This window comes from Aspergillus melleus (assembly GCF_016097325.1).
Source record: "Aspergillus melleus strain CBS 546.65 chromosome Unknown contig3, whole genome shotgun sequence".
In the NCBI taxonomy this organism is placed as follows: Eukaryota; Fungi; Ascomycota; class Eurotiomycetes; order Eurotiales; family Aspergillaceae; genus Aspergillus; species Aspergillus melleus.
The window spans coordinates 1,913,850-1,935,322 of record NW_025763372.1 but is presented as its reverse complement, the minus strand read 5'-3'; the positions used below and the strand labels follow the sequence as shown (position 1 = coordinate 1,935,322).

Below are 21,473 nucleotides of genomic sequence, written 5' to 3'. Positions count from 1 at the left end.
TACGCAGATATGGAGGGATTGGTGATAAATGAGTGACTAGACTGGATACATACAGGGAGATTGGAAGGGTGGAGAGAGTGACTCCATGATTGCCTCTCCAGAGGATGACCGTCTCATTGTCGAAGTCTTGCAGGACGCTCTTTCCCAGCTGGAACGCATCGTGGTTGACCTCAGGCATGTATCATTAGCCTCAGGCATGCTATACTATCCATACTGGCCTGAGGCTATTCACGTGTATGTAAGCATCCCACGTGCTCTGCGGTCTTCATCCGGGATTCCCTTTCTTCGTGTTTCCTCATCTTGTCCAGAATCGAGGTTCGAGCGTCAATCACAGAGTTAGTGGCATTAGCCCACAGCCTCAATGTGACAGGAGCTTGGACCCTGCCAGGATTTATTGGCTGTGATTTCTCACCGACAACTTAGTGACTAGAAGTGGACGAGATGAAACCAATCACTTCAGATAAGTCAAATGGGTTTCATGATTGAGAAAAAATAGAACTAATCGATGAAAACCAAAACTCTCACGGACTGACCAATTGATTGAAGTCTTCAGACTCCAGACTCGACCATTTTACGGGCCAAGAAGGAGGATGTGTGATGGGCGTGCCGAGCGTGCAGCAGGGCGCTTAAATTGCACCAACGACGGCGCAGCAACGGGCATCACGATCCCCCTCAAACTTAACCGTCTTCATGGCGGTTTCTTCACACTATCACACCCAATCACTTGGCACAGCTCTGTCGGTATATCACCCTGGCCCCTCTTCTTCCGGCATGTGTCACACTCTATCTCTTTTTCGTAAGGGATTTGCGGCCTCATTTGCAATACCGCGATATGCCTACGGATCCTAGGTACTTAATATCACTCATTGTCTGAGGGTCATTCAGTTACCATGTCCACTCTTACATGCATCGCAATCCTCTTGTCGCCGGCCAGTGTTGCTGCTACCGGCTCAATCTTCCAAGACAATTCGGGTCTCCTGTCGAACCTGCGTCGGGATAACGACCTCTCTGTCAATCCTCCTCTGGATCAGTCTCTCCTGGCCATCCAGGTTGGCGGCATTGTCGGGGCATACGTGATCTTTGTCGCCGTGCTCCTGACACTACTACTCTTTATAGGACGACGCCTACGCCGGACCGTTCAGTCATCCAACTTTAGCCTCCAGGTAGAAATGATGAAGCCGGTCAAGCCGTCCGTCAGTATCGATCCGAGTCCAGTCACTCCCATCTCTGCCAACCTTCCCAGTCCCAACCGACCGAACAACTTCAGCAGGTCCTGGAGCAGTTTGGCCCGGGGGTCAAGGTCTCACATGTCCGGGAATGGCAGCGCCGCCACCATCGATGAGTCGGTGGTCGCGTATGATAGGCGCCGGGCGCAGGAGGAGATGGAGATGCTTTACGCCGCCGTGCTGGAGCACGACGAGCAGAAAGCGGCTGGGGCAGCGAGCTCGGAAGAGGAGAAGGACGTGCAGTCCCCCGACAGCGCCGTGACGAATCCCTTCACCGACCGTTCGTCACGTATCTCCGAGGGCCCCTCGGCGATTCCGATGAAGTCCCCGACCAGTCCGAGGAGCTCACGCCTGTCCAAGATCTCCTCCTTGTCCCTGTTCAATTCGAACACGAACCCCAATCCCAACCCGGCTCAGCGACCTCCTGCCAGCGCTAGTAAGCTTCGATCTCCGCGGCTTGCCTTTCGAAAATTACCTATATCGTCCCCCGTGGGCTCTCCAGATGTGGCCGCTTCTGCCTCGTACGGCGAAGAACAACCGCCGCTGACACCGCGGTTCTACAATCCGCCTCCGCCACCAACGCCTCCGGCCGCCATCGGCCGAGCACCTCACGAGAGGGTCTCGAGCGGGGGCAGGGCACCCGTCCCAGCACCGTTGACTCTGTCGACGGTCAGCAGTCACGGGTCCTCCTCGTTGCCCTTCCGAGATGCGTTCCCCCTGCAGAGTGCACCGGCCACCAAGACCACGGTCTTGGAGCGACCGGAGAAACCGATGGGGGGTCCTCGGACGGGGCTACCGACGCCGTACAGTCCGTACATGCCCTTTACACCTGTAACCCCCCTCACACCCAGCCGAATTGTCACCAAGCGCCAACGGAAGCGGGAGGTCAAGGAGAACGGGCTGCGGGTGTTGAACGAGGATGATATGGTGCGGGATGATGGGGATGTGTGGGGATAACCCCCGGCGGGTGGGAGGAAGGAATGGACTTACATCGTACATTTGCTTGAATAATGATAAATGAAGATAACTCCGTACTCGCACGTAATGGCGATGCCAAGAGGCTCCAGAAGCGATTCCGATGCGAAAGTGGGCGCTCCTCGGCCAATCCGCAGGGCGACCGCTCCGCCCGACGTCTTGACCGTCGTCATCCTTTCCCCTCAGCGCGCCCATCGCTCGTCTTTGCATCCTCTTTGCTTTGTCTTGGTCTCTCCTTCTCCTGGCTTGGCCCCCTTCCCGACCTCAATGTCTTCCTTGGCTGGTCCACTCATCTTGGCACGTTGATGATTACTATTTATTTTATGGATGGAATCGCCGCAAACGGACACTTGTTGCTCCCCCGACTTCTCTCTCTTATCTTTCCACTAATTATCCCCTCGATAACACCAATTCTACCGAGTCCCATTCGAGGTCAGGAGACTGGATCTTAACCTCGCAAAACAGCGAAATATATTGGCCGTCCTATCTCCGACCATAAACTTACCCTCCCCCCACCTTTATCTCCGATGCCGTTGACCATCCTCTCCCAAGCACAGCTTCGCTCGCTGCTGCTCTCCCTCACTCGGGACGAAATCATCTCCCTACAGACGAATCTAGCCCATGCACTGCGAGAGTACTCGACGGGCAACCAAGAAAACGGCTGTGCCGCCGCCTACCAACCGCAGAGGACCGCCATCACCCGACGAAATGGCTGCACGACGCTGTTCATGCCCGCCACGACGGGTCAGACACTCGGCATGAAAATGGTTTCGTTGCAGGACGGAGGTGCAGCTGGATGTGCGGTTGAATCCAAGGGCAGTCTCGCCGACGTCGAGAAGCCGGTGACGCGGGCCCGGAGCGGGCACAGCCATCGAGACTCGATGTCTTCGCTCTCCTCGGACATGAGTGACCTATCCGTTTCGTCCCAGGAGAATGGTAGCAGCGGTGCCGGAGGCTCCTCCAGCACTTCCAGCAGCCACTCCCTCCCCTCCGGCTGCGTCAACCAGCAGCCCGTGAACACCGGCCTTTCCAACACCATGGGCGCGTGGCCCGCGGCGGGCTCCCGGGACACTTCCCCGCAGGGGAGTCTGACGCTGCTAGACGAGGACAGCATGCCGTTCGGACTGATCAACGCACACGAGCTGACGCCCTTCCGCACCGCCCTGACGGCCACGATGGTGTTCAGCAAGCGCAAGCGAGTCCGCACGGTCGTCGTCTTCGGCGCCGGCAAGCAAGCCTACTGGCACATCCGACTGGCGCTGACGCTGCGTGGATCCGACATCAAACGGGTCTTCATCGTGAACCGGTCCTTTGACCGCGCCGCCGAGCTCCTCCGCGACATCTACTCGCCGGATAACTCGAGCTGGCGCGGCGACGTCAAGTTCTCCGCCGTCAGCACCGACTTCGTCGAATACACCCGCATCATCCACGACGCGCTGCACAAGGCCGACGCCATCTTCTGCTGCACGCCGTCTGTCGAGCCCCTCTTCCCGGCCGAGCTGTTGACCTCGAAAGAGGCTCGGCAAAAGGGCCGTCTGATCAGCGCCATCGGCTCCTACAAACCACACATGACCGAACTCCACCCGGACATCCTCCGCGACGAAGTCGACGTCCACCACTCCTCTCGCCACTTCCACAAGCACGTCAAGCGCAGCGGCGTGATCGTCGTCGACAGCCTCGACGCCGCGCTCAAGGAAGCAGGCGAGATCATCCAGGCGGAGATCAAGCCGAAGCAGGTGGTCGAGCTGGGCGAGATCCTGATGGTACGACAGGGCATGCCCCAGGAAGACGACGACAGTAAAAGCCTGAGCGACTGGGTGCAGCGCGGGAATGTCATTTTCAAGAGTGTGGGCATGGGCTTGATGGATCTCGTCACTGGTGGGGATCTGGTTCGGGTGGCCAGAGAGAGGCAGGTTGGCACCACGGTAGAGGAATTCTAGATCGACCTCTTTTCTTTTTACCCTCTCCTTCTCTTCTTTTTCTTGGTTTCCTTTTTTCTTTATTATTGATTCTTCTTCAATTTTGGGGGTCCTTCTACTTTTTCTTTTCTTCACCCTTTTCAACCCCCATCCTTCGGTGTACTCTAACGAACTATGACTTTGCTCTCTTATTCTTATGCAGTTCTGAAGTCTGTTGGACTTATCAATAGATACCTTACTTATTGTTTCTATTACATATGCTGTTTTGATTTAACGCCTCCCCGGTGTCTATAATGTGTAACGTAAATCTCTAAATCTGGGTGTATACAACTTCTATCAGACCGGTATGTAGGTATATGTGTGCAGGGGAACCCAAAAGCTCAGACTTGCCTTTTTGAAAGCTTCATCGCCCGACCTCTCGTGGCCACAGCACCTCCTCAGGACCACCATCATCCAGAACAGATACTACAGACAACCACATATGCAATCATCCCACTGACCGACTCATCGCTCCGTGCCTCCAACCTCGTGTATACGAAGAACCAGTCCCTTCTATCATCGCCGGGTCCTCTCGCTCCGAATGAATCGGTGCAGAGAGGGGGAGATGATAGAGGGCGGTTTGCAATCGCATGTGAGGTGGATTGAATGCCAATTCGGGGATGATGGGCTTGTAACGTGGGATGTACATTGGCTAGAACATAATGGATGATGGGGAAGAGAAGGCCTGCGGTAGGAGAGGAAGGATCTCAGAAGTATCTGATTCCATGTTTTGTCATCATAGCTGGTGGGTTGTTATAGGTCATGGGTAAGAGGTGAAACAAGCCCCCTGATGATAGAAAAGAGGGAAAGGGAAGTGAAGAAGAGTCCATCGGACGTGATTGATTCAGCTGAGAGCATCCGTCCCTTTAACTTTACTCTTCTCCATTTTGGCGGTCCTGGACCCAAACTGGATCGCGCGTTTCTTTTCGCGAGCTACCTGCTTCATTCCCAGCATGAGCGCCACCAGACGAAGCGCCTTCTTCTCCGAGTCAAGCCCGGATTCTAGCGATGTGTCCTCTGCGCTTTCTTTTACCGAGCCAGGAACCCCGAATCCGCACTTCTCCCAGACAGGAGCTTGCGACACGTACGCCACGAATTCCTCGTCCAAGAATGGGAATCGTGCTTCGCGGCCCCAGTGGGCAATAACACGGTTGTCACGGCCGAGATTTCGCTTACCTAGACGACTCACATCCAGGTGGATCTCCTCAATGAGTCCTTCAAACCCATTTCGCGCAAACGCCATCCCGTGCCGTGCATATCCCGCAAAAAGCTCGTCGGCTCCAAGACCAGAGAGTAGCACACGCGCGGGCGTCGTATACGGGACGGGTTCGGAGTGGGTTGGTCGACTGTCAACTGCTAATCCTTGTCCACGCGACGCGAAATACAACGCACATGCAATAGACAAATCCATCTCTGTGTTGTGAGGCCTCATCAGCCGTTTCACTGTGTCACGATGTGCAACCGTCTCCACGTAGGGAATGTCAATCGCCACAAACCGCCAGTTGCGATCGGGACAGATCTCTTGTAGCTCTGCAAACGCTCCTCGGCCGGTGATGCGGTCGGGGCAATTTTCGTACACCGAGACTGCCTTTGCTTCTTTGCCGGCAGCGGCAGCGACCCGGGGGTTCTCGAATGCAACGTTCAGTAAATCAATGGTCTCATCGTGTGGTAGGAGCTCATTTGCAATTCTAGCAAGCAGAGTGCAGTCGAGACCTCCGGAAAACAGAACAGCAACTTTAACATTGTTTTCTGCCGTAGCTCCAGGAGGCGCTCTGACATTCTGGATTCTTAAAGCGAGAGATTGGCGGAGCTTCTGTTCAAGATTGCTGACAGAAGGAGACTCAACACTTAGCTGAGGGGGAACCCCATCTGGGGTAGACATATTCATGGGGGGGATTGGGTTCCTCTGTTGTCATGTGAGCATGTTAAGAAAAGCCAGGCGTTGTTGAACTTATTACCAGATGATGCCCCGTGGACGAGTCGCTATTGTCCCAGGGTATTGTTTGAATGCTTTCAGCTTTGAAAGTAACATTAGTGCCGGTGCTGGCTTCAGGGACACATTGGAAAACATTTTGGGTCAAATCAATCATATGCATTCCGTCCGTGAGAACTTCCTCGAAATGAGTTGTGGACGTCCCATCGCAAAGACTGCAAATCTTGAGAGAGCCTGTCTTGTCACAGCCCTGGAGCAAAGAGCGTCTTCCCAGGCAGTCTCTGCTGAAGAATAGCCTAGAGTTGACTGCATCATAGAATACAAAAGCAAAAGGCCCTGAAATACTACCGAGGACATCTGCAACATTCTGCACGGTATCACTCGGCGTGGTCGCCTCGGTAGAAGGTTGTGTAGCCTCCAGTAAGAGATTGAAAATTACCTCCGTATCATTGCCCTGGATTGGATTGCCTGCAATCTTCCAGGCGTCCCCATTCCAGCAAAGCACGGACTGGGTGGCGGTGTCGATGAGAGGCTGGGACACGACATGGTCGCCTCTCATGGACAGAACGGTGGAGACGAACGTGAGGCAGAGAGAGACCCTTGCATCGGCCTGATCGGCGTGCGCATCATACTGGAATGTGTGGGCTTGAAAGCTGTCCGGACCTCGGTTGCGCAATAAACAACAAGTCTCCTCATTGGGGGATACCGATCCAGCTTGACTCAAGGAGAAGAAGATCCCACACATGATCCCCAGCCCTTCGGTTGCCGAATATGACCAGTTGGGGACAAATGCGACGCGACAGAAGGAAGAAACAGAAAGAGGGAGACAGAGGGGGGGGAGACGGAGATGGAGACGGATGTCGGCAGAACGATGATCCCGGTAAGGCTGTCATACTCGCTCTTCCCTCCACCTCCGGAGGAATATTATCGCTCAACACCACCTGTTCCCTACTTCCTGGCTGAATCGCATTTATTGTTTCGCCAGAGACGCTCGTTGCAAAGCTTGTGACGGTTTAACATCTATCCTTTCCGCTGGATGGTTCCTCTCACCATGCTCCGTGTTCTCAACTGAATTAGCCTTTCGTCCAGCGTATCCTTGTGTTTTCTTTCATAATTCGATCTTGGTGACGTGCATGCGGGGATAGCTTATGTCTGCGACAGGAACATCGGATACCCCAGCTTCCGGTGGTCAAGGGGACATTCAACCGACTCCTTATAATGAGGGAAATCAACCGACTCCGCAGGTGACCTCGAACGGCATCGAATCGACGGCCCAGTCGCAGAACAGCCCGCCAGAAACGCCCAAAGGCCATCAGGATATACAGGAAGGCAGTATGGAGACACAAACACATGATGGATCACAGGAAACCGTTACAGAACCCCGTGGTGGGGGACCGGCACCTGCCGATGTCGATCCTACAGACTCAACATCCAACCCAGAGCCACTTTCGGGGAGGATGAAGGGACTCTCCATATCCACCGATACATCGTCCCGGGCCTCGTCATCCGGGACCGACAAGCCCCCTCCGCCACCGGAGAAAGATGACGCCTACCGTGCACCCAAACCTCAGTCTACGCTGCCTCCCCCGTCGCCAACAAAGCTACCCTCTGAGTTGACGGAGAAAGAACTGCCGGATGTCCCGGGAGGACAAGAGCAGGCGGAGAAGGCTATCAAGAATGAAGTAGGTTCACGAGAGGACGACTCCCAGCCGGAGATCCAAAACATCATGGGACAGTTTCAAGACTCCGCGGACGGCGGAGATCAGGAACAGATAATGTCGCCTCGGTTGGAACTAGCCGAGCAGTTCCTGAGCGGACAAAGCTACTTTCCTCAGCGACAGTCAAGTTTGGATCAAGCGGTAGCAGCTGGCGAGGGTACTACTGCACAAAGCCCCAGACCTACGGCTGAGACTGCTTCGCACGAGAAACCGCCCGCGCCGGTTCCTAGAAACCTGCACAGGACCTCAATTATGGAGCAAACGGTATCGTCTCGACGCTCATCCACTTCGACTATTCCTCCACCACCTGAACCCGAGCCCGACCAACCGTTCGACTTCCATAGATTCTTGGAGCAGCTGCGACATCGTACGGCGGACCCGGTGGCCAAGTTTCTTCGCTCGTTTCTCCATGAGTTTGGGAAAAGGCAGTGGATGGTTCACGAGCAGGTCAAGATTATCAGCGACTTTCTGGCATTCATCACGAATAAGATGGCCATGTGTGATGTCTGGCGTGATGTGTCGGACAGTGAGTTCGACAACGCCAAGGAAGGAATGGAGAAGCTCGTGATGAACCGACTTTATTTCCAGACATTTTCCCCGACTATACCTGCGCCGCCATCTATTCCCAGGAGTGCGAGTAGAAGCAAGCGAAGAGAGCTGGAGCGGCTTCACGGGCCATGGCGCCGTGGTCAGCACCAGGAAGACATCGAGCGGGATGAAGTGTTGGCTCAAAAGATGCGGATCTACCGTTGGGTGAAGGAAGAGCATCTTGACATAGCCCCTGTGGGCAATCAGGGCGCTCGGTTCTTGAACCTTGCTCAACAAGGTCAGTCAACCTCTTATCTGCGGTTGAGGGCATTCCCTTTCTAACACAGACCAGAACTTTCCAAGATCAATGGCTACCGCGCGCCTCGGGACAAGGTTATCTGCATTCTAAATTGCTGCAAGGTTATCTTCGGTGAGTAAAGGACTCGGTTGTGAAACGAGGGAAATGGTTACTGATTGAGCGGGTAAACAAGGTCTCCTCAAAAATACGAAAAAGGCCGACACATCCGCCGATTCCTTCATACCTCTCTTGATCTACGTTGTGCTACAGGCTAACCCTGAGCATCTGGTTTCTAATATCCAATATATCCTTCGCTTCCGGAACCAGGATAAGCTTTCGGGAGAGGCCGGATATTATCTGTCCTCACTGGTAAGTTGGGAAGAATACTGCTGTCCTGGGGAGCTGAAAGCTGATGTTGAAGTGCAGTCTGGGGCCATTCAATTCATCGAAACGCTGGATCGGACCAGCTTGACGGTTAGTGACGAAGACTTCGAGCGCAACGTCGAAGCGGCCGTGTCCGCCATTGCCGAGCAGAATCGCAAAACAGAATCCGTCGATCAGAAGAGCTCCGAACGACCAGCCGAGGGTTCGCAGTCGGCATCGGCGCGAACTTCGACAGACACCCAACGAGGACGACGGGAGGCGGCACAGTCTAGCGACGAGGATACAGCACCGGTGGCCGGAATCTTGCGCACGATTCAGAAACCGCTGTCGACCATTGGGAGGATCTTCTCCGACGAGCCCGACTCGCCGGTGGAACCACCAACGCAACCCGCGACCACTCCGCAACCGGGAGCGAGGCTGAACCCAAATGTGTATCAGCCTCCGCGTAGCAGCGGCGAAGAACGACGTTCAAGCGAGCGACGATCGAGTGAGCGACCGCGCCGGGTCATGGACGCTCAAGATGCCGCCGCCCGACAGGCCAGCGCCGAGGACGCGGAAGCGCGGAGAATTCAACGGGCGGAGCATACCAACGTAGTGGAGACCTTGTCCAATATGTTTCCGAATCTTGATCGCGACGTGATCGATGACGTTGTCAAGATCAAGGAGGGTCGGTGAGTTTGTCGCCTTAATCGACCGTGACGTGAACCATTACTAACAATAATGTATACAGGGTTGGGTTAGCAGTGGACGCATGTCTTGCTCTGAGCGCCGAGTAGATCTCGGCGATTGATGATTTCGGTGACTAGGATGAGATGCGAAGTCTGGGACGTTGCATTAATGGTAGTCGTATGGTTAGCTTAGTTGGGATGCGTCGTGGGCGCAGTAACATATATTGGAGAGCTCCGCGGTGGAGCGAAATAGTTAATAGAATATGTCAATATGGCAAGATGTTTTCATTGTAGCGATATGTGGTCAGTGAGAGGGTGCTAGTTGTAGAAACAACTTGTCGATTATTTGACCGACTACATTACTGTGTAGGTAGAGTGGACGATCAATACTGGAAGATAATAAAAGTAACCGTGATGCCTATGTACTGTAGGTATGTCCGGCCAGACTCCATCTAGGCCTTGCACGTGCCTCTGAAGCGCCAAGGAGACCTCCGGCAACTGACCAATCAGACCCACTCATACTGCCTCGCTTACACTAGCGCCATCCTCACCGCCCTGGTCACCCCTATATAAACAGCCGCGACCCCCCGATCTTTTAGACTTTTTTCTTTCTTTCTTTTCTTCATACTTACCTTGTTTGGGTGGCTGCGATCAAGAAGGCGGTCCACCACAGATTGGTCCCTGCATTGCACAGCGCGGCGGAACAGTCTGTTCAACGGCCTTCGGGTCATTGACAGGCGTATTCTTTGGCACTTTCCACTTGATGGACTACTTGACTTTCTTTTCATCGTTTCTTCGCTATATGCGGGGGTATGGAGAAGAGATTCTGTAGATAGATACGCCAGTGTAATCAGTCTTGATGGTAGTTGAATATCTGTTAATCCATTTGCAATGAGTCACGGACCGATAGAAGATAGTGGAACGCCAAAGCTGTGCCTGGATGACGTTGTCTCGCCACTGTAGCTACATAAAAGGAGCTTGTCCAAGCTGTTGATTCACGTCTGTAATTCACCGACCTAACTACCACTTCTATCCATCTATCTCCCTCCTACTTTCGAGTTCCTTTACATACAATCTATTGTAAGAATCCAAACAAATACGTTCCTCAACCCACCAGACTCAAAATGCCTCACTTCACCAACGAACCTGAACCTCAACCTCACCCGAACCCCTCGACGTCGACCACTCAGTCGACCGGTAGCAACGCAGAATATACCAATGCGCCCGACAACTCGGGTGAGCAGCAGCCGCTGAGCAAAGAAGAAGCGGATCGATTGTACGAGGAGCGCATGGAGGAGGAGTACGCGAAGAGAGAGGGAGGTGCTTAATCGAACCATCTCTCTCTCTTCATTGTCGCGTACTGTTGCTTTCTGAAATCTGACCGACCGCATGGATATGTTTTGGGTGGCTGAGTGACGAGGCAGTGGCGGATATATTTCCGCTACGGTGGGATGGATGAAGGGCGAAGAGACCGATTGTTTATTGTATATTATGCGAGTGGTTTTTAGTCTGTGATGTGATGATAAATGAACTCCTCTTCCTATGTACATGAATTTTGTTTTATTTATTTTTTTATTTATCTATATATGTATTTTTTTTTTTTTTAAAAAAAAAAAATATAATACACAACCCCTTGCAAAATCACCCTGCCTCTACGGACGGAGTGATGGCCATTGATCACGTGTAATCCACTCTTGTTTGTCTTGACTCTTGATAACTTCGTCCCTGTGTGTACCTACTGTAGGTATTCAAGTCACTAAAGATCGTGACTGACCCACGCTGCAAAGTGATTGAAAATATAGGACAAGGTCTGATTTATGAATCCGAGTGCTACTGTTTTGAAAGGCTACCGGCTCTTTGGGAAAAGCCGACTGCAGTGTCATGGTAAAAGGACATGGCTTCAATGTCTGTGACTGTCTTAGGAGCCCCGATTCCAACCCAGCGCTCCGTTTGGACTTGCAGGGATACCTGCACGTGGTAGGAAATGATTCGTTCTTGCCTATGAGGCGCAACCCAGCCCCTCATTTTGAGACTCACAAGACAACCTGATGTGGTACTCATTCGGCCCTCTCTATCCTTCGAGAGTATTCACAACAGACGATGACATTCTTCAGACTGCTGGTAAACCACAATGTCAAGCTATGAGGAGGAGCATTCAAGCGCAGAAATCGAGCACTTTCTTCAATCGATTCCGGAGGTTAACAACTTTCTAAACAGTGAAGATAACAGCAAACCGCAGCGCGCCTAGATCTTTGAAGCCATTCAGAGCCGGATCACACAGCGTCTATCTGTGATTGGCATATCACAGGAAGATGACTGGATCTCTGAGCTAGCAGAGTTAGATCTCGAGGAAAACTCTGTAGGTGATGAAGCGAAGTCGATAGCTAGAATCCTCACGAGCTACGTCTGCAATCGCCCTTGGATTTTCCACCCCTGGCGGGTCGAACGGAAACTAGAGAATATCGATGATAGTTCCTTGAATGTGCCTCATTTAAACCATAGGTCTATACTGGCTTTCGAAGATCTGACAGAACTGATAACGGCTGAAGCGGATCATACGGATTTCATAAATACCTCGGTCAATTGCTTGAAAATAGTTGACAAGAGTTCTGAGCTGCTCGCACATTCGGATGCCGCTCTTGGCCTAGCAGGTCTTTCACCTTGGACTGAGATGGCTGCAGCAGAGTACGAAAATACAAGTCCTGGATCGCGAATGGCCAGCGAGATGGAAGACAACTATGTCAATCAATATCGCGATCATGTTCAATTTATGGGGCCAACATCTAGGCAACATGCAGCAATCTCGTTTTCCCAAAGAAGTGAAAAGAGTCCCGAGGCTTCCGCGAGACGTGCTGCTAAAGATTTTATCGATCGCGGCTTCGAGAATTTCATGTCACATGTCAAAACGCTCGAGGATGGTGCGGGCCCTCTTGATCAGCTTTTATTTATCCGCCACGTCCCTTCGACAACTGAGGGCCAGACAGACGGCGACGGAGACCATGCCGAGATAGCTTCAATACAGATGAAGGAAACCAAAGACCTTTTCGACGCCTATGGCGAATGCAGAAATACATTTGACGACGATGTTGAAACCTTCCCAGGAGAGGAGAACCGCTATGCTTGGTTTGTAGACACGAGTTTACTGGTTGCTTCGATTTCGGGCAATATTCCGGCGTTAACGGTTCTCGCGGCAGGGAATTTACTCTTTAATTACAGGCGCTCCGCTTCTCGCCGAACGCGAAATCTCCAAATTCTAGAAAGACTGACCCCCATGATGAAGTCTTTGGAGCCCTTGCTGAAAGGCCTCGGAATTGGTCAACTCGATCGGGACCAGAGCTCAGAATTACTTCAGTCTGGAGTTTTGCACCTCACTGCTCTGGTAGTGCAATGTCTCAACTTGATTCTTCAATCATACCTACGAGGCTCGAAGACACCAATTCGATTTCAATTCTTAACGACACCTATTTTTAATTTCGTTCTCGAGGGTGTCGACCACAGCTCGCAAGCTCGGAAAGTCTATGCAACCTCACAAAAGCTTTCGTGCTTGGGCGATATGCTTCACACGGAGGTGCTGGTCTTTGGGCTACAGAAATCGCTTGCACAAAGACGACTGGATCTTATTGCAACACCAGCCCAAGTGGTTGCTATGTGGGGACCCGTGGAGTTCATCATCAAAGGGAATGATCGCCTTTCCACAGCAAATGAACCAGGGCGGAAAGTGGCTGGTGGCCAGATGGGTGTGCCTAAATCCGGGGAAATGGCTATTTACGGCATTAGAATCAATGGCGGAATCATTTTACCAAGTGGTGACACTGTTGACGGGATGCCGAAATGGCACTGGATGTCCGTGAACCAGATGGTTGAAAACCATATGCATGTCATCTTCGAAACGAATAATGGCATCGACATTCATACTCGCATTAGAATCGGAGGGACAGGCAGCCTTCATTTGACACCGATTGGACCTGCTCGTTGGAACCAAAGCTGCCATCGGAGTACCAGTGTTGAAGAATTGCGATCGAGGTTTCGGATACCAGGAACGAGTGATCCACATATCAAGATGAAAGATTTCACAGTTGGGCTGCAATCAGGTGAATATGTAAATGTCATCACCCAAGCAACATTTGCAAGGGAGCCAGGAACAACTGCCAAAGAGGCACTCCTGAGCTCAGCGGGATTATTCGAATTCCAGATCACCGATTATGATGAGATGTGGGGCTTGTTCGTCAGCCTCTGCACTGGAGTGATGACTCGGGTTAGACTCCGCGATCTAGTTGCGTATGTTTGCCTTCATGTGCCCGGGCAGATTCCAGAGTTGCCTGACAAGTCTCGTGAGGACTCTTTGGACGCTTTCGTGCAGGTCCTGAGTGGGGAAGAAAATATCGCGGTCTGGCTCGAAAATCTGCTTCGGGATTTCGAACGGAGAAACCCCGGTTCCAGACAACTCTTGCAGGACCGCATCCTGTCTTTATTTCGAAATGTTCTGGCCATGGTCAAAGATACAGGTATATCAAGAGAGGGCGATCTCCGTCTTGCATTTCTCAACCAGCAATACAAACACCGTATGCTGGTTTTGCATGCTCGAGATCACCCATGGACCAAAGTCTTGAGCGACTCGTCCATAACAGCGACATTTGCTTGCGTATCTCCGCACTGTTTCGAAACTACAGACCACACATGTCAGAATCTTCAATGGAAACTGCCAGACAAGTTTCGATTGTCAACCAAACTGGACATGTTCGCCCGCCATGTTCGTGGGGCAACAGACTCCGCGGGAACCCTTCAGGTCGGAAAGAAATACTGCGTCAATGCCCATCATGTGGATATGGTGGCCAAGGTAGACCGAGTCGTGAATCCTGTCGGAAACCAGTCGTTTTATTCCATCACCGCCAAAGAACGCCGCGTGCCCCTGTATGTCTGTCAACATATTTTGAAGAGGGCAGATCTGAGGGAAGAAAACTCACCAAATGCTGCCAAATGCATCATTAGTGGCTATGGGGACTGAACGTACGTTTCCTGTAGTACTGACCTGAAAGGCTTGAATGAAAGTGGTGAATACAATAATGATGGTATATGGCTCTCTCTATCTGTAAACTACATATCTCAAGACAACAAAGGACATGATTGGAAAAAAGAATCACCCACACCCCGATTCGAACCCAACCCCTCACCTGCAACTACAGGATTACCACCAAAAACGTCGCACCTCACAGAAAGGTCGGTAAGGAATCAAAAAAACTGGTAGCTTCTCTTTGATTGAGCGTGTCATCCTTAGTGCAGGGGCCATGCTAATCTTCTCTGTATCGTTTCAAATTGACCAAATGCCCGAAGGCACAGGGAACAACATTACATTGGATTATATCCCAAGTTGCGGAAGGAGATACGGGCGCTGATTGGTCGAGCGGGATTGTCGGACAATTGATGTTCCCCGTTCCGAACCCCTCTTCTTGTGCCTGACTGCCTGACTGCCTGTGTGCCTGGCATTCCGATGCCAACGGCGGATGGACGGCGGGGAATGCCTGAGCGGAGGAATGATCGATGGATGAGTAGGAGTACTAGGTTAGTCGGTGTATCCTAGACAGAGAGGCTATATCAGTTCGCTATAAATAGGTTCAATTGTTGGACTTTCTTTGAAGGAACGGCCATTGCGGCGGGGTTCCTCCACGCAAATCAAGTTAACCAACGAGTTGGATGGCGATGCGCTGCCAGGAAAAGAAGCAACAGGCGGAGGAATGAACTAGTGATCCTGATAATCGAGAGGGTTGGGCACTCTCAATATTGATATCGATCACAAGAATCAAGTCAAGTTCATGACATGCAAAAGCAGAGACGAAGGATGGCATCGGCCAAGCTCCGACGAGGAAGCGAAAAGAACGCTGACCCACCACGTTAGGGCAGGCAGGCAGGCTTGCCAACTGCGGCTCACTCGCAGCCTTTGGCGGTGGGTCCTTAATTTAACTCGCTTTGTCTTCTTTTTGGGTGAAATGAGAATGCAGTGATGCACTCTGTAAGGTCCAAGGTATGAGTAATAATAGTATTCTCTAGATGGGGTCACGGTTCATGCAGATTTCAGGGGTCCCGGAAACGTGCCTGCAGCATGCTGTGTAACAGTAAAGTCTAAAGTGTACGGAGTAAACAAGGACTTTCTCCGGTACTCGACATCCGGGGGAATCGTCAAAGCTGATACCCTCAGCCTTTCTCCCTCCGCCTTACCCGACACACTCGATGGAGTGCTCCAAATACCTCCAGGAATGCAAATGCCCTCGTTCATCTGCGCTGGCTTAGCCTGGTGTGTTGGACCGTTGGTTGCTCGCAGCCTCGAAGGAAGGCTTAGCAAGTTAGGAAGCAACAGCCTCAATCGTGGGCTCCACTTCGTTCGACTAGCGCAAATCCAATTTCATTCCTCCGTGGAGCCCTGCGTCGATGGAGTGTCGGGAATCTCACATTCTGCCTGCAATACGAGCCTCAAATCCACCCTTTCAAACCTTCTGAGTGATTCCATCGCCGCTAATCTGAACACTCCGTCGTCAAGGAGTCCTAAAGGGCCCCTGATCGGAGTCTCAAGACCCTGGATCCAAGACACACCGTAGTCATTTCGGCCCCTTGCCGCGGTGATCCTTTGTTGGAAGAAGCTAACTGCGATCTAGAATGGCCCCCAAAAGGCTGAGTCGCCTTAGCCTCTGGCTCCGAGGGTAGTTCCCCTAGTTCTTGGTTCAGGATGTGACCATCGCCGTCTATTTAATAATATGGACTTCCGCCATCGCGACATGTTTTTTTTAAGACCCATTCCTCTCATTCTCTTGAGCGTACTCCGTACTGTCGATCTCTTTCGTTGTACAACTTGTTATCAACAGTCCTTTCAATCCGTCATCATGCAGTACAAGACCCTCTCTCTGCTCGCCTTGAGCGCGACTGCTCTGGCCGCCCCGAGCCCCCAGAAGAACACCGAACTGGAGGAACTCCCTAATTACGAGGAGGTCTCCTCCGTGTCCGCTGCGTGAGTACCTGTCCATCTCTCCATCAAACCGCCGCCTCTCAAACTAACCCACCGGCCAGTGCCAGCGAGACTGACGTCGACCTCGACTCGTTGTTTGCCGCGGTTGGCATCCCTACTTCCGTCGCGAACGTCCTCGAAACCGCCATGCCCCTTTCGTTCATCACCTCGCTGGCCGATGAATCCTTCGCCTCGAAGGTGGACAAAGACTGGGAGAGCGGCAAGTATCCCGAGTGGTACTCCAGCTTGCCCAGCGACGTCAAGGATTATATGAACTCTGCCGTCTCCGACTACGGCGAGGTCTCTACCATCCCGGCCAACACTGCTCTGGCCACCGACAACACCGGCAAGAGCACCACCGCTGACTCCGCCTCCGCGTCCGCCACTGCCACTGCCACGGCTACGGCTACGGCGACGGCCACCGACACTAAGGGCGCCTCGTCCTCCGCCGCTCACGCCAGCAACTCCCAGACCACCGGCTCTCAGACTTCCGGCGCCCAGACCACTGGATCGAGCTCCGCCTCTGGCAGCTCCGCCGCCGCCGAGACCACCGGCTCTCAGGGCGCTACCTCCGAGGGCGGTGCTCCCGCTCCCACCGGCGCCATGGCCGCTAGCTTGGCCGGTGCTGCTGGTATCATTGGTCTCGCCTTTGCTCTGTAAATGGATATAACAGAGCTGCGACTTGGATGTGTGACTTGTTCGTGGAGTTTCCCCAACCCAGGGGGTCTCTTGTTTTTCTTTTCTTTCCCCCTATATTAGTACATTGAGTCCTGGCATGGCACGCGCCTGGATATACACCTTTAATGATGTGTTCCTGTAAATGATTGATGTAGTTAGATGAATGCACAGCTTGATTTAGACCTACAGAAGGGATTTACTTAGTATGAAGTAAGGATGACGGATTGATTGTCGGGGACAGGGATCAGGACGTGATAGGTGTGGCGTGATCGACGTGGTCGATCGTGTCAACTCTGATCGGTGGACCATGGGTCCGAATGTCATGTCTCTTGCGACCTATCCGTAATTCTAGAAGAGTTGATCGTAGTGGGAGTGCTGGAGGTGTATCAAGTCCTCTGATGTAACCCTTTCTCCTAGCAGGGATCATCTCCACTCAGTACACAAGCATTGGGTGTATGCAGGGAGAAGCAAGGCTAGATAGATCAAGTAGACGGCAGATGGAAAACAGCTAAGCCGCTTGACATCATCCAGCCGTTTTCATTTCTTTTTTTTTTCTTTCGCTTTCATCATCATCCCTGTATCATCTGTTGATCTCGTCCGAAGAAGGCACCTGACAAGCTCAGCCCTAACATCCAAGGCAGCGGCTGAGTCGCATGGACTCGAGCTCGTATCAACAACCAATCCCCTCGACAACTCCCCTGCTGCCTAAATCTTAACAACTGTAGACCTGTAGTCTGAACAGATGACCCCGAATCCCCGGAGCGATGTAATACCCCGACGGCGCACAAAGTCCCACAGCAAATCCGAACCCGAGGCCGAGTCGGACAACCTCCCAACCCCAGCATGAGTAAGACTGACTGAAACATACTCACGGCGGCTATCCGACCTGCTTCTCGCACGAAACTTGCTGGCTAGTGATTAGTCCCGCCTTAGTGTGTCTACACCGGTGTAAGTTCTGCACGACCCAGCATCCAGAAAGGGTGTTGACCACTCAGCATGTCGACGATGGTCATCCAACCTTGCAGGCCACAGGCAGTACCCAATCAAAAGGGATGCATTGCTAACCCCGTCGGTCAGATTAGCACCGCAGCGGTGGAAAATGTTGAAAACTCGACCGTGCTAAAATCCGAGCTCCATCCATGGATGGCGTCGATCTCCGATTGCTGACGATTACCGGCGCTGTGATTGGTCTGAGGGGGGAGGGAGCAGGTTTTGCGTAGATTCGGTGACGAATGGATATAAGAATTGGGGATGTCGTTCTGGTGAGAGAAATTATCTTTGATTGAATTGTGAAATTGATCTCTGAAGTGTCGTGCTCGCTCTTCTGTTGTGTCTGTTGTGTCTCGTGGATTGTGATCTCTTCGGCCGGTCTAGATTCTTCGGTCTATTCCTTCGGCTGACGTCAGTGTTTGTATACTTCGACTTCTCCTACCTTACGATCTGCAATTCCGTTGTCTTTCTCCCTCCTACGTCTCTATCTTGAGATCAACCGTCCAGAAAAACCACAATGGCTCTCCTATTCCTCAAACAAAAACTCTTCCCTTCCTCCCAGTCCAAAAACACATCCGGTTCGTCTTCCCATCTATACTCCGGAGTACGGTATACTCCATCTATTCACTCACTAACCCCCGACCAGCAAAACCACTCCTCACAGACTCCTCCAACACTCCCACAGTCTACGACGACCTCGAATCCCAACGCTCCTACTCGACCTTCAACTCCTCGACTCCCCACCACCATGCCGACTCCGACGACGACACCGTCTCCGACTCCTCCAGCACCGGCAGCACCCGCTCGCGCATCAACCCGCGCATCGTCTCCGACGCCATCCTGGGTCTGTCGGATGGCCTGACGGTGCCGTTTGCCTTGAGCGCGGGACTCTCCGCCCTCGGCGATACCAAAGTTGTTGTATTAGGCGGATTGGCCGAGTTGGCCGCCGGTGCGATCTCCATGGGTCTTGGGGGATATGTTGGCGCGAAGAGTGAAGCGTGAGTTCCCCTCCTCCCTCCTCTTGTACACTTCCAACAGAAAGTCATTGGAAAAAAAAAAAGGAAACGAAAACCAAAAACACTAACACCAACCAGAGAATCCTACGAAACCACCGTCCGCGAAACCAACGCCCTCATCTCCGCCTCCCCCACAGAAACCAGTTCCATCGTGCACTCGATCTTCGCAGCCCATAACATCCCCGAAGCCGCGATCGCCCAGATCAACACCTCCCTCCACGCCTCACCCACCAACCTCCGCGACTTCCTCGTCGCCTTCCACCACCGCGAGTCCGCGCCCGACTGCAACCAGGCCTGGATCTCGGCGCTGACCCTCGCCCTGGGGTATTTCGTGGGCGGGTTCATCCCGCTGATTCCGTACTTTGTGGTGGATCGGGTCATCGTGGCGCTGTATTGCAGTGTCGCGGTTATGGCGGTCACGTTGTTGGTGTTTGGGTATATCAAGACGGGGGTGGTCCGGGGGTGGGCGGGGAGTGAGAATATCCTGGCTGGGCTTTGGGGGGGCGTGCAGATGGTCTTTGTCGGGGGTGTTGCGGCTGGGGCGGCGATTGCGTTGGTTAGGGTTATTGGGGCCTAGATTTTTCTAGGTGGGAGAGAGAGTGTACGATATGGATTTGATTGAACATCTCTGGGCATAGTATTCTGATAGACAGCGTGGCGTTTGGGGTATAGAAATTTGGGAATACTTTTGGTCGTTGCATTGCATTGCATTTGCGCTGCATACACATCTACCTACATAGATACAAATAATAACACTCACCCATCCCAACCCAATCCAAGAGCCATCATGATATACATACATCTGATTAATTCCCCGCAACAGCCCTCCCCACCAACTCCCTAACGCCCTGATCCCCAATCTCAACCTGTAACGCCAACTCCCTCCCCCGCTCCGACATCTTCGCCCACGTCTTCCTCAAAATCCCCAACATCTTCTCCTCGCCATACTCGGCCCCCTTTTCCCCTGCAAACCCCACCAACTGATCATCCAGAAACACCAAACATGCTACATCCTCCAACACCTGCGTCTCCGCATCCTCCTTCTTCAGATCCTCCTTGCGCACTAACGCCGCGACCCGCGCCGCAGAGACCACGTCATACCCCGCGTCTAGACAGATCTGCTCCGCTCGCGACGCCTGATGACGCTGCAGCGCCGTTCGCCAGGAATGATAACCCACTTTCGTCATGGGGTATGTATTCCGGGGGATCTCCCAGCGCCGAAGATGTTGCGCGCGGATGGCCAGGGCGAGGGGTTCTGATGGCGGTGTCGAGGCGCTGGTGTGCAGCGTGAGATAGTGGGTCATTTTTTGGGCGTAGTGCAGCTCGTAGGGGATGGTTTCCTCTTCTTCCTTCTCGGCCCCCGGGTGGGTTGTGTCTTGGGGTTGGGGTTCGTGCTGGGATTCGGATCCGGGTGTGGATTTGGGAATGGGGATGCGGCGCGGATCTTGGGCGTGGGCGGCGTCGATGAGAGCCATGGCTTTGGTGAATGGGGTGGTCATTTTGGAATGTTTCTTTTCTCTAGGTGGCTTCCTGTGTGGGGGAATTGAGGTGGATTGAAGAAGTGTGAGAGAGGGAAGTGGGAGGGGTCTTATCAGATAAAGATTAAGATATGAAATGTCCGGCGTCTGAATGGTCGCTGCTTCGGGTATAGTCTATACTAGTACTTCATTCATATCAAGACCCCTTATACCCCGTACAGTATGATCAAGTACGATTCCATCGTTCTACTCCATACTCTAGTGCACATTCAATGTCATTCGACTTCTAATAATATATCACATCCTTCGCCTGTACTGTAGTCCCGTCAAGAATACAAATCCTGGCCGAGCTCGCACGCCTCGGTTCCATCGCAAGCTTCGAGTATAAAATAACAATCAATCCATGAACATTACAGCTGCGAGATCCCCTCCTGCAATAAATGAACGAGACGAATAGAACAAAAGAGAGCAAACCCAACTGAACTCCGCTGAACGCCGCCCATTGGATGAAGCCGGGTATATCCAGCACCGTAATGCAAAAAGAACGAAAAAGTCAGGAAGAAAAAAAATATACGGAGAATAACAAGTCAAGGCGAGGACGTTAACAAACCAACTGATGAATCGGATCC

The 21,473-nt window shown here is 52.5% G+C and overlaps 9 protein-coding genes across 10 annotated transcripts; 7 read left to right on the top strand and 2 right to left on the bottom strand.

Annotated features, from left to right (window-relative positions):
• Positions 1 to 890: 890 nt before the first annotated feature.
• LDX57_005710 (uncharacterized protein) lies at positions 891 to 2,183 on the top strand (the record flags this gene model as incomplete). The annotated part of the gene is made up of 1 exon (XM_046087396.1): positions 891 to 2,183. The coding sequence occupies one exon, from the start codon at positions 891 to 893 to the stop codon at positions 2,181 to 2,183; it is 1,293 nt and encodes a 430-aa protein (XP_045943363.1).
• Positions 2,184 to 2,728: 545 nt separating this feature from the next.
• Positions 2,729 to 4,141, top strand: LDX57_005709 (putative proline utilization protein PrnX-like; the record flags this gene model as incomplete). Its single annotated transcript, XM_046087395.1, has 1 exon — positions 2,729 to 4,141. The coding sequence occupies one exon, from the start codon at positions 2,729 to 2,731 to the stop codon at positions 4,139 to 4,141; it is 1,413 nt and encodes a 470-aa protein (XP_045943362.1).
• A 227-nt stretch (positions 4,142 to 4,368) lies between these two features.
• LDX57_005707 lies at positions 4,369 to 9,967 on the top strand. 2 transcript variants are annotated; one of them, XM_046087392.1, is made up of 5 exons: positions 4,369 to 8,636; positions 8,691 to 8,768; positions 8,830 to 9,005; positions 9,063 to 9,691; positions 9,751 to 9,967. In XM_046087392.1, exons 1-5 carry the CDS (start codon positions 7,241 to 7,243, stop codon positions 9,794 to 9,796), a joined length of 2,325 nt encoding a protein of 774 aa, XP_045943359.1. In that variant the 5' UTR covers positions 4,369 to 7,240; the 3' UTR covers positions 9,797 to 9,967. The 2 variants fall into 2 exon arrangements, with proteins under 2 accessions (XP_045943359.1, XP_045943360.1); XM_046087393.1 differs by having other exon boundaries at positions 9,063 to 9,967.
• Positions 5,004 to 6,837, bottom strand: LDX57_005708 (asparagine synthetase domain-containing protein; the record flags this gene model as incomplete). The annotated part of the gene is made up of 2 exons (XM_046087394.1): positions 5,004 to 6,065; positions 6,118 to 6,837. The coding sequence occupies 2 exons, from the start codon at positions 6,835 to 6,837 to the stop codon at positions 5,004 to 5,006; spliced, it is 1,782 nt and encodes a 593-aa protein (XP_045943361.1).
• Positions 9,968 to 10,812: 845 nt separating the features above from the next.
• On the top strand, positions 10,813 to 11,016 carry LDX57_005706 (uncharacterized protein; the record flags this gene model as incomplete). Its single annotated transcript, XM_046087391.1, has 1 exon — positions 10,813 to 11,016. The coding sequence occupies one exon, from the start codon at positions 10,813 to 10,815 to the stop codon at positions 11,014 to 11,016; it is 204 nt and encodes a 67-aa protein (XP_045943358.1).
• Positions 11,017 to 12,401: 1,385 nt separating this feature from the next.
• Positions 12,402 to 14,693, top strand: LDX57_005705 (uncharacterized protein; the record flags this gene model as incomplete). Its single annotated transcript, XM_046087390.1, has 1 exon — positions 12,402 to 14,693. One exon carries the CDS (start codon positions 12,402 to 12,404, stop codon positions 14,691 to 14,693), a length of 2,292 nt encoding a protein of 763 aa, XP_045943357.1.
• A 1,867-nt stretch (positions 14,694 to 16,560) lies between these two features.
• Positions 16,561 to 17,342, top strand: LDX57_005704 (uncharacterized protein; the record flags this gene model as incomplete). Its single annotated transcript, XM_046087389.1, has 2 exons — positions 16,561 to 16,685; positions 16,745 to 17,342. 2 exons carry the CDS (start codon positions 16,561 to 16,563, stop codon positions 17,340 to 17,342), a joined length of 723 nt encoding a protein of 240 aa, XP_045943356.1.
• Positions 17,343 to 18,867: 1,525 nt separating this feature from the next.
• LDX57_005703 (VIT1/CCC1 transporter family protein) lies at positions 18,868 to 19,943 on the top strand (the record flags this gene model as incomplete). Its single annotated transcript, XM_046087388.1, has 3 exons — positions 18,868 to 18,928; positions 18,997 to 19,348; positions 19,445 to 19,943. The coding sequence occupies 3 exons, from the start codon at positions 18,868 to 18,870 to the stop codon at positions 19,941 to 19,943; spliced, it is 912 nt and encodes a 303-aa protein (XP_045943355.1).
• Positions 19,944 to 20,172: 229 nt separating this feature from the next.
• LDX57_005702 (DUF4202 domain-containing protein) lies at positions 20,173 to 20,865 on the bottom strand (the record flags this gene model as incomplete). The annotated part of the gene is made up of 1 exon (XM_046087387.1): positions 20,173 to 20,865. The coding sequence occupies one exon, from the start codon at positions 20,863 to 20,865 to the stop codon at positions 20,173 to 20,175; it is 693 nt and encodes a 230-aa protein (XP_045943354.1).
• Positions 20,866 to 21,473: the final 608 nt, after the last annotated feature.